Genomic DNA, 14,298 nt, shown 5'->3' with positions numbered 1-14,298 from the left:
AAGCAATAGTTACACAAGTGGATGGTGCTGTTTTCTCGTTTTTAGAGAGGGCAGGTGGCAGAGTATCAAGGCACAAGAGCGAACCACCAACCAAGGCCGCACCTACCTTGCACGTTTGGGGCGTGGGGATGATACCATTCCAGCACTAGGGGGATTAGGCCAGTACCTTTCCTCGCATAAGCTCGTCCACACAGGAGGAGTGGGTAAGCCATTTGTACTCCTTGTATAGAGTAGTACTTGTAAGGCAGTATTATTTTGTGCGTAGTGGGCATTTCAGCTCCATATGCTGTGTGCGGAGACCTACTTAGAGAACAGTAGCATGACAATAAATGGGCAGGAGCAACAGGTATATAACTCCGGCCGTCATTGACTCTAGAATCTCAACTTTTGGGTATTTTGAGAAATCTATTATTGCCAACATTTGTCGGGCATTAGACAGGCTTCCAAAGTCAGCACTCGCTTGGTGCCAAGGAATGGAGGAAATGGATTCAGTGATGAGGGGAGCTGGCGGATCTTGCGTGCCAGAGGCTTGGCATATGGAACATTGTTTCACAGTGTGTTCCACCCGGTATTCTAAACCAGGTGGGTGGGTGTGCCAAACCCCACAGAAGAGAGATAACAGGTCGATTGAAGCTAGACCTAAAAATGGGACTACAAATCTTAGCTACTCTCTTGGTAATCAATAATGTGCGGGGGCTGGTCTGGCTTATTACATTCTGTTCTTTAACAAGGTTCTTAGAGATGTGAATGGATGCTCAGCAATTCAAGCTGGATGCATGCAGTTCTGTAAAGATGGTGGCATAGCCTGTAAATGTGTAAGGGTGAGGGATGTACAAGAAAAAATTACAAATTTACTCTCCGAACATGAACAAGTAATAGTGACTTCAATGGTTCTGGATGCTATAGAAGAAAGCCATTTAATTACCACTAATGATACTACTCTTTACTGCCTCTGTGTTTTTATATTGTCGAGCTCTTTCAATTAAGTCATTCTGTGCAATCGGCGATGCAAAATTATAGTTTTCTCTCTACTTTTGTGGAATGTCCCGTGATTCGTTTCTAAAATCTGCTCACCCTAAGATGGGGTGGGTTGCCACGTGTGTATGTGTGATTTGCTTTGTAGTTGTGTGTTTGTTTGCACCAGAGTCTGTCAGCTTCTATCTAAATGTTATTCTCTGTTTGCTCATGAGGTTGTTTCTGCGTCTGACGCATGGCTGCATGTATCGCTTCACTCTTTGTATTTGTTTTATACCTGTGTGATCGCGCTGTTGGTCCCTTTGAGGGTCTGCGCTGTCTCCTTCCCCTCTATCCGAATGCTTATGTGTGCATGTGTCCATTTGCGTGCATTTGTGGTTGAATATTTGACTGTATGTTTGAACGCACAACCTCACGCCACTGAACAAATGTCTTTGTGTTGCACACCTTCACTAAGCACGTCAAAAGTTTTTGCACGTGCACAATCATTTTTCTCCATCTATGATATGATAGGCAAACAAAAGGCTCGACCTGCCATTACCCCATAAACACGCACTGCAGGTGCAGTCTCTCTTCCTTCAAACAATTCACACTGATAGCCTGGCAAAGCTGAATTACTTCTGACTGAGGTGGGAGTATCTCTTGTACCAACCACCCTGTGAAGCTGCATTGTGCCCTTCCACAGTGATTCAATTAACACCATGCGCGCTAGCGTTATTCTGCTCGCACGCTGAGATTTGCGAAAAACGCACTTTACATGACGAGCTGGGCTCGTCATCAGCATGCGAGGAGGCTACGCCATGACGAGCCCAACTCGTCATCAGCGTGGAAGGGGTTAAGAGGGTTTAGCTCATTCACAACAATAGTATTTTTTCTCCAATGGCACTAATTATAAAGCACTTAGATTTTTTTTTTGTGTAGAAAAATAGTGAAGCCATCCCATTCTCTGGTATTCTGTCACAGCATTCTGTATGGAGCCTTCTGTATTGTACTCTCACCATTTATTTGTATTAAATTAATTAATTCAGTTTAAAGAAGAAATTGCTTTAACTTGCAGTGTTGCTACTGGCTTAAATGCAACAGAGACATTTCTGACTTAGAGTGAGTAGTCTCCAAGATCAAATGTGGTTAAAAAATCCTTCCTACAGCTGGCTCACGGATTTCAAGCCACGGTGGTTCACAGAAGTTCCAACCACAATAAATATTTGATATTCATTTGTCGATCCCAACGTTAAGTCAAGTCATTAAGACATGGTGGTATTCGTTTATATCATTCTAAAGAATTTTACCTCCAATCTAATTGGTGCTTTGCAGCTTGACTGAGTGGAGTTTGATTGAAACGCTGAAAAATGCAGGGTCCATCCAGAACATGAGTTTGCTAGGGAATGCTTCATAAGTGCTTCTGCTTAGCCAAAATTACTGATTAAATGTGTTAGCTATCAGGTTAATAGTGATTGTTGCACAACCTTTTCATGGCATAAACCAAAGAATTTGCCCTAAATTTCGGAGATGCCTGACCTTCAGTCCAGATCCCCAAATAGTTCTATATTTTGGCTCTTTCCTTCAATACTTCTCCTGCTCGCCATCTGTCTATATTACATGTTCTTCCACCCACCAGTACTGCTTACTTTTAATTTATTGCTAGCTTTTCTTCGTTGTCCTTGATGTATATCTCTCAACGTTAACCTCAAGCCGTTCAGGCAATTTTTAATTGGAAAATCCTGTGTGTGGGGCTCTGTGTGTGTGGCCTTGTGTGTCTGTGTGTGTGTTCTGTGTGTCTGTGTTGGGCTCTGTGTGTTGGGCTCTGTGTGTTGGGCTCTGTGTGTCTGTGTGTGGGGCTTTGTGTGTGTGGCTCTGTGTGTGTGGCTCTGTGTGTCTGTGTGTCGCTCTGTGTGTGTGGCTCTGTGTGTGTGGCTCTGTGTGGCTCTGTGTGGCTCTGTGTGGCTCTATGTGTGTGGCTCTGTTTCTGTGTGTGTGGCTCTGTTTCTGTGGCTCTGTTTCTGTGTGTGTGGCTATGTGTGTGGCTCTGTGTGTGTGTGGGTCTGTGTGTGTGTGTGTGGCTCTGTGTGGATAGCTTTTTTTGTAGGTGGCTCTATGTGTGAGTGGCTCTGTCTGTGTGAGGGTGGCTCTGTGTAGGTGGCTTTATGTGAATGACTGTGTGTGTATGTGGGCTTTGTGTGTGGGGCTTTGTGTGTGGGGCTTTGTGTGTGTGGCTCTGTGTGTGTGGCTCTGTGTGTCTTTGTGTGTGGCTCTGTGTGTCTCTGTGGCTCTGTGTGGCTCTATGTGTGTGGCTCTGTCGCTCTGTGTGTGTGTGGCTCTGTGTGGATAGCTTTTTTTGTAGGTGGCTCTATGTGTGAGTGGCTCTGTCTGTGTGAGGGTGGCTCTGTGTAGGTGGCTTTATGTGAATGACTGTGTGGGTGGCTCTGTATGTGTGTGTGTGTGGGTGGCTTTGTGTGTATGGCTCTGTGTGGGTGTAAATGCAATAGGTCATGCATTTGCAAGCGATTAAGATATTGGCAATGTAAATGACAATGCCATTTATTTATAATTAAAAAAAAAATCATGAGCAATGCCAATAGCTCTACCTTTAATAATGCCGAGACCATTGCATTGTAAATGCTTGTTTACATTCCATCCAAAATGTATCTGCGATGCACTGTTGACATATCTACAGACCTATTTACACAAACAATATGTGACTTATTATGTTATCTCGGATGTCTTACATTTCCCTTTCTTTCGATACCGCTCCAACTTTGTATCCACACTTGGTTAAATTTTTCATATTAATATATATCGTAAAACTGTACTAAGACAAATTGTGCTTTCTAATGCCAACAAATATCAACAAATACTCCAGTTTGTTTTGATCTCTCCCATTCTGCAGTTCATCCTTACAATATTACGTGTTCTGTAGTCTGTTCCTTCATCACAGCGTTTATGTAAGCTCACTATAGTTAAAAATCGTTTTCTAATATTTTAATAACTCAATTAATTTGGGCACTTTTGCCACGAATTTTCATGTATTTGATATTTTTAGGAGACCACTAAAAAATACCCCCTCTCGTACACATATCAAAACTATTCCTAAAAATTACAAAACCGTCCTCTTCTTACTTATTCCAAGCTTCATTTTCCACTGCTGATTGCCTGCGCTTAAATTCATGTTTCAAATATTCTATACTGCTGCTATTCTAACTTCAAATGCCAAAACGATTGACCTTCGCAGTGTCAATTCCTCTTATTTCTCTGGCAGAAGTGAAACTGCCAAATTAAAACTTTTTTAACACCCTTCAGCCAATCGAAGTGCTTAGGTTTTTGCTGGAAAAGTAAATTGTCTGTTATTTCTCTCTTGGACTCGTTTATAAATGATTATGCATGCATTGGTGCCTTATTTCAAGAAGTGTATGTCCAGTCTCATCTACTTGTGGCAAGAATACTACATTCTAGGGTTTCTTTACCTCTTTATAGACTCAACCATTTTCCTTTAGTAACAAAATGCAACCCGTGTCTCAGCTATGTGGTTGATCAAACACACTAACAGCACTAGCATGGCCTTCTTAGTTATCTGGCAGAGTCTCAATTCTATGGCAGGACCGGAGGCTTCTGATTATGCTTTCTCATTTATTTACTGCAACAACAGCAGCCAATGAAAATGAAAGTACACATGTAAAAAATAACATTTCTCATGAGGCTTGGAACCACGCCTCTCTTACAACAACCAATCACAAAGGTATCATGTCTATAAATCCTGGAGATACTAGTCCGGCCTCCTCTTTCTTTGCTGCTCCGCAGCCCAGATAGGTGCTCTTTTCTTTCATGTTAACTATATTACTTATGCTTGATGCCTATACATTGGTTAATGCCGTTGACTATTGTGTTTGATTATTTATGTATATTGCATATTTTGATTGATCGCTTTATGTTTTCTTGGCATTGTTTTATTCCTGCATTGTCCGCTTTACTCTTAGTTTGGGGCTGGAGCTTCGCTCCGTTCCCCGCTTCCCTGTGGTGGCGCGTGTTGCGCACCTAGGCCCGTCCGATCCCTTCCCTCGACTTCCAGTCGTCGCTGCTGCGGCACAAGCTTCGGCTAGCCGCATTAGTGAGGGGTTAGCCCCCCCCCCTCGGGGACGAGCGTACGTAGGTGCCGTTGAGGCCTTACGCACGTCTCGGGGAGCCCGCGCTCGCTGTGTTGGCACGCGCAGTTCTCGAAGGTGCCAGAACGACGCTCTGCCCCCGGCTGAAGTGGGGATCGACGCAGCTTGGGCCAGGAGCCGTGGGCGATTTCTGTGCTTTTTGGCAGCTTATATTGGTTCAGGCGACACCATCTTTCCTCCGTTAGTCCTAGAGTGGGACTTGGCCTTGCTCTTGTTATTTCCCTGGTATTTCCGGCTCCTGCGCCTGGCACCCCCCAACCTCGACGCCCTTGCTCGGGCTGGTCTTGCTTCCCGCTGGGGACTAGAGTTGGAATTTCGGATTCCTGATTGCGATGGCAGACACTGAGTACTGCGAAGAGGAGGATGCTGCGTATGGTTTTCAGGGACAGCAGGAATTCTATGAAGGGGACTCCATGGAGGAGATCATAGACAAAAAACTCGATGCCAAATTGGATAAAGCCCTTTCCTCTGCCCTCTCCCCTCTGGCCAAGAAATTGGATCTGCTGGTCCCGGGTAAGCCGATGCCCGTTCCGGGCAAAGAGCCCCTTCACCCCCCTCCCCCGAAGAAGGCGGCTCTTGACCTTTCCTGGCCGCATGCCCAGTCTTACGACAAACTTTATAAGTCCCAGGAGTCTCGATCCCTAGACAAGTCTGTTACCCCTCCCCCCACGTCCTCCCTGGTTATCACCACAACGGATACTGGCACCGATACCGATTCCTCGGATGCCGCTCCGCGCAAACGCACTAAGAATCGAAACACAATTCCCCGGTCGTTCCCACTCCCTTTTTATTTGACCCGACGGACATTGTTCACCCCAGGTCATCCGACTGGGTTCCCCCTCCGGCGGTGGCGACCTATCTGGAGACTCATCTCCGCAAGGGGTTCGACAAGGAGGTTCGTGCCCGCCTGAAATCTGAATGCCCGCGCCCTGATTTGCCCCATAAAGTGGCTCTCACTCCGGACATAGACCCTTCCATGACCACTTTTCTTAAAAAGTATAAAAAAGACCCGAAGAAAGGGATTGATCGCGCGCTCAGAGCGTGTCAAGATAAGGTCCTCGACCTTTCGGGCCCGTTGGCCAAGATCCTGGAATTGGCCCTGCAGGCGCAAGAGACTGGTGCCGCCATACACCCCGAGGTTTTGGCGGGTTGGGCTCAGAGGGCCATTTGTATGCTGGGCAACGCGAATTGCGCCCTTGCCTCGGAGCGGCGGAAGTCCGTCCTTCTCCGGATCGACCCCCAACTGGTGGAATTGGCTTCCTCGGAGCCGGGTCCTTTGGCGCAAGGACAGTTGTTTGGGGATAATTTCGTCAAGGATATTGCAAAATTTGTGAACACTTTTGCTTCTTTGGACAAGTCTCAGGCATCGCTGAAACGTGTTCTGCAGGTCTCTGGTAGGGCCGGGCGTGGCAGAGGACGCTCGACCGGCCGCTACTCAAATCCCAGTCCTCAGAGTATACGCAAGAACCGGATCAAGCCGGATTTTACCCGTCCCGATCACGCGGCTTCAGGGGCCGCTACAACAAAGGAATCAATCGAGGCTACAAAAACTTCGATAACCAATCTTCCGGTAAGTCTCACCCTTCCTTTACTTCCTTTAGGGGGAAGATTGCGCCATTTTGTCCAGAATTGGGCAACTCTCACTTCAGATGTGTGGGTCCTTCGGACCGTCCAGGGTTATGAGATAGAGATGGTGTCTTGCCCCATTCAGCCCTTCCCCCCCCCCCGTCCTCTCCTTTTTTCCCATCTCGAACAGTTTTATAGACTCAGAACTAGACGAGCTTTTGGCAAAACAGGCCATTGCTGCGGGACCCTTCCGGCCGGAAGGCTTCTGCAGCAACGTCTTTCTTGTTCAAAAGAAAGGAGGCGGACAGCGCCTCGTGTTAAACTTGAGGGATTTCACCCCCTTTGTCACGTATCGACACTTCAAGATGGAGGGCATCCATCTTTTGCGGGACCTTCTCTTGGAGAACGACTGGATGGTCAGACTGGACTTGAAAGATGCCTACTTGACGGTCCCAGTCTGCCCATCACATCAAAAGTTTTTACAGTTCCCCTGGAAAGGGCGTTGGTTTCGTTACGAGGTACTCCCTTTTGGGCTGTCCTCGGCCCCTTGGGTGTTCACCAAACTACTCAAGCCGGTGGTCTCCCACCTCCGGGAAATGGGGGTTCGGTTAATTGTCCATCTAGACGATATGCTGATCCTGGCACAGGACCGGTCCCTCCTTCTCACGCATTTGGAGTGGACGACGTCCTTATTGCCCGGTCCTTTGCATTACAGAGCCCTACAGAGGCTCAAGATCTTCTACCTACAGAGAAACTTTCACTACGATCATTTGATCCCTCTCTCCTCCGAGTCCAGGGAGGAGCTTCAGTGGTGGTTGGACCACATGTCAGCCTGGAACGGCCGAGCTATATTCGGCACGGCCCCGGATGTAGTGGTGGAGTCCGATGCCAGCCAGTGGGGCTGGGGCGCTCGCTGCGGCGACTTCGCCACAGGAGAACGGTGGTCTGCAGACGAACTATCACTTCACATCAATTGTCTAGAGCTTTTGGCAGGGTCCTTTGCCATCAGGTCTATCTCACCGCTGAAGAGCAATTCTTGTATCCTCCTTCGGATGGACAATGTCTCCACGGTGCGATACATCAATCGATTGGGCGGGACGAGGTCCCGGATGCTGGTGCACATTGCTAAGGAATTCTGGCACTTCTGCCTGGATCGCAAGATCTCCGTGGTGGCGGAATACCTTCCCGGGAAACTCAATCAAGTAGCGGATTGGCATTCCCGATTTCTCCGGGACTCCAGCGATTGGAGGCTCCATCCATCGCTGTTTTCCCGGATCATGTCGCTACGAGGCCCGTGTCGGATCGACCTGTTTGCCTCGCGCCTCAATGCCCATCTTCCCCTGTTTTACAGTTGGAGACCGGACCCAATGGCCCTGGGGACGGACGCGTTCCTTCATCATTGGGGTCATCAGAGGAATTATGCGTTTCCACCGTTTGCACTGATCCCGAGAGTGGCGGCGCTACTGCGCCGACAGGAAGCGACGGTGGTTCTAGTAACGCCTTATTGGTCGACTCAGTCGTGGTTTCCCACACTGTTGGAATTGTCAATAGAACTTCCCTTCCGGCTCCCAGTCTTCCCGACGCTTCTGCAGGACCCAGTGGGGACGTGCCACCCCATGGTCCTGCAGAACCAGCTGTCACTAATGGTATGGACGCTCTCCGGAGACATGAACGCCTTGCAGGCCTTTCACAAGAGGCTTCCAGCTTTATGCAGCAAGCGTGGGCTCCTTCCACCCGAAAACGATACTCTTCTTCGTGGAAGAAGTGGGTGGGTTGGTGCCTTTCAAAACAGGTGGATCCCGTGGGATCAAATATAACAGAGGTACTGAATTTTTTGTCAGAGTGTGCGACTTCTGGCCTGGCCTATAGGTCGGTGAACAACTTTAGGTCTGCTATTTCAGCTGGTCACGACCACATAGATGGTAAGCCGGTGGGGATGCATCCCTTGGTATGTAAGTTGCTTAAAGGTGTGAGTGTGGCCAACCCTCCGCGGCCCAGGTATTCCACCATGTGGGATGTTAATAAGGTTCTGAATTTGTTGGAACCCTGGCCCGATAATGGTGATTTGTCGCTGAAACAGCTTTCTGCCAAGCTTACTATGCTGTTGTGCCTTATTTCATGTCGGAGGGTTTCGGATGTCAGAGCTCTGGATTTGGCTGGGAGGATGTTTTCACCCCAAGGTGTATCCTTTGTCATTACTAGACGCACTAAGACCATGTCCCGTTCAGTTGATTATCCTGCCTTTCCTAATAACGGCAGGCTGTGTGTTCTTCAATGTCTTAAATGTTATGAGGAGCGTACTAGTGTACACAGGGCAGATCCTCTGGGGCAGTTATTAATATCTATTCAAAAACCGCTCAAGCCAGTCGCTGCTGCTACTTTAGCCAGATGGTTTACAAAAAGGGGGGTGGTGATGAACAGAGTGTCTGAGTTAAACAGACCACTCTTACCCAGTCCAAAGATCAGGGCTTGATCCATCACCGTTATTTATCTCACTGCCCCATCCCAGCTCAGAACCTGGCTATATGCAAATCAGTCTGTCCCTGGCCCAGTGCATCATGGGAACAGGGCAGACCAAACTACCAAGCCAATTCTTCACCAGAAAGGAGACAAGCTACCGGGGACCGGTTTCTGGCATTTCAGCCTTCTTCGGCCCGGCTTGCTTGAATCCTGATGGAGCAGTGAGAAAGGGACTCATGTCTGAGTATACCCTGCCACACCTATAGTGGCCAAAAACGATTTACAAAAAGGGGGGTGGTGATGAACAGAGTGTCTGAGTTAAACAGACCACTCTTACCCAGTCCAAAGATCAGGGCTTGATCCATCACCGTTATTTATCTCACTGCCCCATCCCAGCTCAGAACCTGGCTATATGCAAATCAGTCTGTCCCTGGCCCAGTGCATCATGGGAACAGGGCAGACCAAACTACCAAGCCAATTCTTCACCAGAAAGGAGACAAGCTACCGGGGACCGGTTTCTGGCATTTCAGCCTTCTTCGGCCCGGCTTGCTTGAATCCTGATGGAGCAGTGAGAAAGGGACTCATGTCTGAGTATACCCTGCCACACCTATAGTGGCCAAAAACGATTTACAAAAAGGGGGGTGGTGATGAACAGAGTGTCTGAGTTAAACAGACCACTCTTACCCAGTCCAAAGATCAGGGCTTTATCCATCACCGTTATTTATCTCACTGCCCCATCCCAGCTCAGAACCTGGCTATATGCAAATCAGTCTGTCCCTGGCCCAGTGCATCATGGGAACAGGGCAGACCAAACTACCAAGCCAATTCTTCACCAGAAAGGAGACAAGCTACCGGGGACCGGTTTCTGGCATTTCAGCCTTCTTCGGCCCGGCTTGCTTGAATCCTGATGGAGCAGTGAGAAAGGGACTCATGTCTGAGTATACCCTGCCACACCTATAGTGGCCAAAAACGATTTACAAAAAGGGGGGTGGTGATGAACAGAGTGTCTGAGTTAAGCAGACCACTCTTACCCAGTCCAAAGATCAGGGCTTGATCCATTACCGTTATTTATCTCACTGCCCCATCCCAGCTCAGAACCTGGCTATATTCAAATCAGTCTGTCCCTGGCCCAGTGCATCATGGGAACAGGGCAGACCAAACTACCAAGCCAATTCTTCACCAGAAAGGAGACAAGCTACCGGGGACCGGTTTCTGGCATTTCAGCCTTCTTCGGCCCGGCTTGCTTGAATCCTGATGGAGCAGTGAGAAAGGCCAGATGGGTCAGGTGGATCATGTCGGAAGCCGGCATTGATATTTCTGCTTATGGGGCACACTCTGCGAGGGGTGCGATGGCTTAAGGCTTACTTATTGGGTTCTCGCTTGGAGGACATTCTGAAGGCAGCTGACTGGTCCTCAGATTCAATGTTCAAGGTGTTTTACTACGAACCGATTTCTCATGTTTCTGATGCTGTGATTGACGAGCTTTAATGTGAGCTTTGAACCAGCATAATCAGAAGCCTCCGGTCCTGCCATAGAATACACAATTTTCTAGCTATCGCGACAAGAATTTTAGATTCTATTAAGGACACGGAGGCGAGGATTATCCCACCCGTTGGGACTGTTATACAACTGTTGTTGTTTACGTGATTTTACCTAACTGTTTTACCCACCCTTACAACGATCTAGGTTGTGGTGGAAATTTTTCTCAAACTTCCTTTTTATGTTCTAGGAAATGACTCCAATAAGAGTTGAAGATGGCCGGTGCTTTGGCTGCCGCTCCTTCCGGATGATGGTTTTTCCTTTCTGTTCAAGTTTTCTCCGTTGGGACTTCTGCTGGATCTGTTTTCCGTTGCAGTATTAAACTTTTCAGTGTGTTGAGACTGTTACTGACTTTCGCGCAAAGAAAGAGGAGGCCGGACTAGTATCTCCAGAATTTATAGACATGATACCTTTGTGATTGGTTGTTGTAAGAGAGGCGTGGTTCAAAGCCTCATGAGAAATGTTATTTTTTACATGTGTACTTTCATTTTCATTGGCTGCTGTTGTTGCAGTAAAGAAATGAGAAAGCATAATCCTCGCCTCCGTGTCCTAAATAGAATCTAAAATTCTTGTTGCGATAGCTAGAAAATTTTGTATTCTTGGGAGTTCAGAAACCCAGATATTTGGCTTGTGGTTGCATTCTGTGCTTCCTTAGCTGCTCCCATCGTAGACGATGTTGTCAAATGATCTGGTTCCAATGCTTCAATCCTACATTGGAGTTGCTCATCCGAATCAGTGGTCTTGTGTGTTGCACATGAGAGGACCTAATTAACAGAGAAGTTGGCTGACCATGCATGTTAGTAATTGAAACTTTGTGTCTCACCCTGTCTAGATTCCTCACTTTCCTGTCTACACGCGTTCTGGAGAAGTTACCATATCAATCGAGCTGAGGAAATCCGATTTCACATTGTCTTTACAACAACTTGAGCTAATTACCAGACTTCACCAATACATTTTCTCTCATATTCTACGACTTGAGAAGCCTGCACTAGAATTCATACCTTCAGCAGCTGATTCAGCCTACTGTGTTCTACCTCTTAATGTTGGTAAGGCTATTTTAAATTATGTCTCTTGCGTAACAGATTCTGCATGGTTCGAGGGTGGTCCATACAGCTTTAGTGAAAGGGAAATGGTTCTTGGGGGAGCAGCAGCCGTACAGAAAAAATGCACATCCTTAGTGAAATACTTATAGAAGGGGCTTCTCATGCTTCTAATTGAGAGTATATTGAGTGCATGCTGGAAAAGCCATACTTTATAAAACATGAACAAATAAAAGTGAATTTTCGAAAGGAAATTAAGACTTCCCAAATAATGACCACTGGCTGAGATTATTTCAAGCATTCTATCCATAGTTTTTTGTATAGTTCAGTGTGTCGCCCTAAGAGGGATGGGTATGCCCAGACATGGTTCTCGTGTACACTGTGCCACTGGAACAAAGCTATTCCTAGCTGATGAGCTCATAAGCTAGCGATAGCTTGCTTCCACTGGCTCCTGGATTGCTTGTCTGCTGGTTTATGGAGGAAATGCTCTAGCAGTTCTGGCGGGATTGTTCCCATAGGACCAGGGTCAAAACTGAATTGCAAATTTCTCAGGTGGCATTTTTTGCAATTAATGATGACCAGGGATGCAGCTCGAGAAATTACCAGTGGCAGACATGTATTCAAGCAATCCACCCATCACTTTTTTGTGTACTTTAACATGTAAAGTCTTTGCAAACCTGGACTACTTTTTTATGAGTAGGAGTCTAAAAACGGTTCCTAAACATGATCTCTTGCCCTTCAGCCAGGCGCAATTCTGAGCTGCATCACACAGTAGTCGCTTGTCGTTCCTGAACCATGGATCTCATATTGCGGTCACTGCCATCAGTAAATGTCTTTGCAGCAGACTCAAGCTCAAGGCTTGTAGAAAAAATATTTTAAAAACTTTCTGTGGGCAGAGTTTGAGTGGCAATTTATTTGTGTGAAGGCCTTTTTCAGTACTAAGCACCAACCAAGAACCAGGCAATCCTGGATAACAAGTCAGTCTTGCACACAAGTAGGGTCAACCTTGTCGCACAAGTAGGCTTGTACTATAAGTATCCTTTCAGCACGTGATCAACTGTACATAAAAGTGTCTTATACTTCCACTAAGAGTTCTAAAGACCTGGCATTAATAATTGAGAAATGAACAGCATGCACATCCGAATGCAAGGAGTTATGTTTGCTTCAGTGTATCTTCTAGTCTCCAATGAGAGAGTGCGCTAAGCATGCAAACAAAGATGACAAAGACAGCACATTAGTTGAGCCAACCTCCAACAGGATAGTCTAAGTACAAGCAGTTGGAGGGTGGGAGAAATTATAGGGCTAAAAGTAGAGGTCTAATTCTTGCCCCGTCTTCTGTTGTAAGCTGTTTCAAACTGACATCGAACTAGATCATGAAAGCTGACACCTTTTTTATTTTACTCATTTCTTCTTTCCCCTTCTTAAAGTTCCCCTTTTATGGACACTAAAATGGTCCACTGGTTGTGGAAGTTGAAGGAGGCTCCTCTTCCTTCCTAAGCCGCAAGAGCAGACTTTTAAGCCGCTAGAGCATGCCTGAGGGACAAGTGCCCTTACCTTCTTTGACGTCAAGAGGGACATGTTATCCAAAGATGTCAGGCACGCCATTGAGGGAGTTCTGGTTTATCTTCCGGTGTGCTCAACACTTCTCCCATCCGTATCGGAGGGTCTTCTTCTAAAGGTGAGGCAGGCTTCTTACTTGGCATTGTCGTGGATGGGAGAGACGCAGAGTTTACAGACATGGTGTTGGTTCGATTACAGTTACTTCGTGTGGTACTGGAGGACAGTCCTGGAAGCGCATGTATTCCATCACTCTGTGTGCATTCTGGGCAAAGAAGACAAAGCTGCACACATCTCATTACATGGTCTGAGGCCCTGGCAGTTGGGAGTTGAACGACGGATGTTGTTCTCTGAAGGGTGTTGTGGAGAAGAGCGTAAACAACTAAGATGTTCTCCAGGTATGGGTGTCGAATTTAACTGTCTGGATCTGAAAGAAAATGTGGAAGACGTTGAGTCTCAGGACCTCTGTTGGGACACTACCAAGCACAATGGCAGAAAAAAAGCAATTTAACTTAGATTCAGTGCTCATGCACAGTGCTTGCTAAATATGGAGTCACAGTGCATCCCATGACTCAAAAGCCTTTCTTTGGAGAAAAAAAATTAAACTATTTGCAATCGTCCTAGCCGAATACTAGATGGCAGGAGTATGCAGAGCATGTCCATTTATAGCACTGCACGCTGTCAACAGATGCTTACATGTTAAGTAACATTTTCTTTCTAACTGTGGATTTCTCACCTTTAGAATATCCTGCCGGTGCCAGGGGGGATCTGTAAGCCAGGGTGGAAGCTCCCACATGACCCTGGGTGACGCCTCGTTCCACCCTGGAAGTGATGGAGTGAAGCACCATATAAGCGCCAGCTGGAAACACGACTGTCGGTTACTTTCTTGCTGTGCCTTCCAATGCTGATCGGGAGCTGTGCTACCTTTTTTGTTGGTTTGATGAGTTTTCCAAACTAAATTCCAGTGTGCCAAGGAACGGTGTTGCCACCCAAGACTACAGGGT

General features: G+C 46.9%; 1 protein-coding gene across 1 annotated transcript in view; it reads left to right on the top strand.

Moving 5' to 3' along the window:
* DICER1 (dicer 1, ribonuclease III) overlaps positions 1-14,298 on the top strand; it is a 521,797-nt gene that overhangs the window by 362,515 nt on the left and 144,984 nt on the right. Inside the window, exon 17 of the mRNA XM_086937733.1 lies at positions 11,530-11,743. Coding sequence (XP_086793859.1) covers positions 11,530-11,743 — 214 coding nt within the window. The remainder of the gene's footprint in view (positions 1-11,529; positions 11,744-14,298) is intronic.

The sequence above is a fragment of the Lissotriton vulgaris genome, chromosome 9 (assembly GCF_964263255.1).
Source record: "Lissotriton vulgaris chromosome 9, aLisVul1.2, whole genome shotgun sequence".
In the NCBI taxonomy this organism is placed as follows: Eukaryota; Metazoa; Chordata; class Amphibia; order Caudata; family Salamandridae; genus Lissotriton; species Lissotriton vulgaris.
The sequence above is the reverse complement of the archived record's forward strand: the minus strand, read 5'-3'. Positions and strand labels throughout refer to the sequence as shown.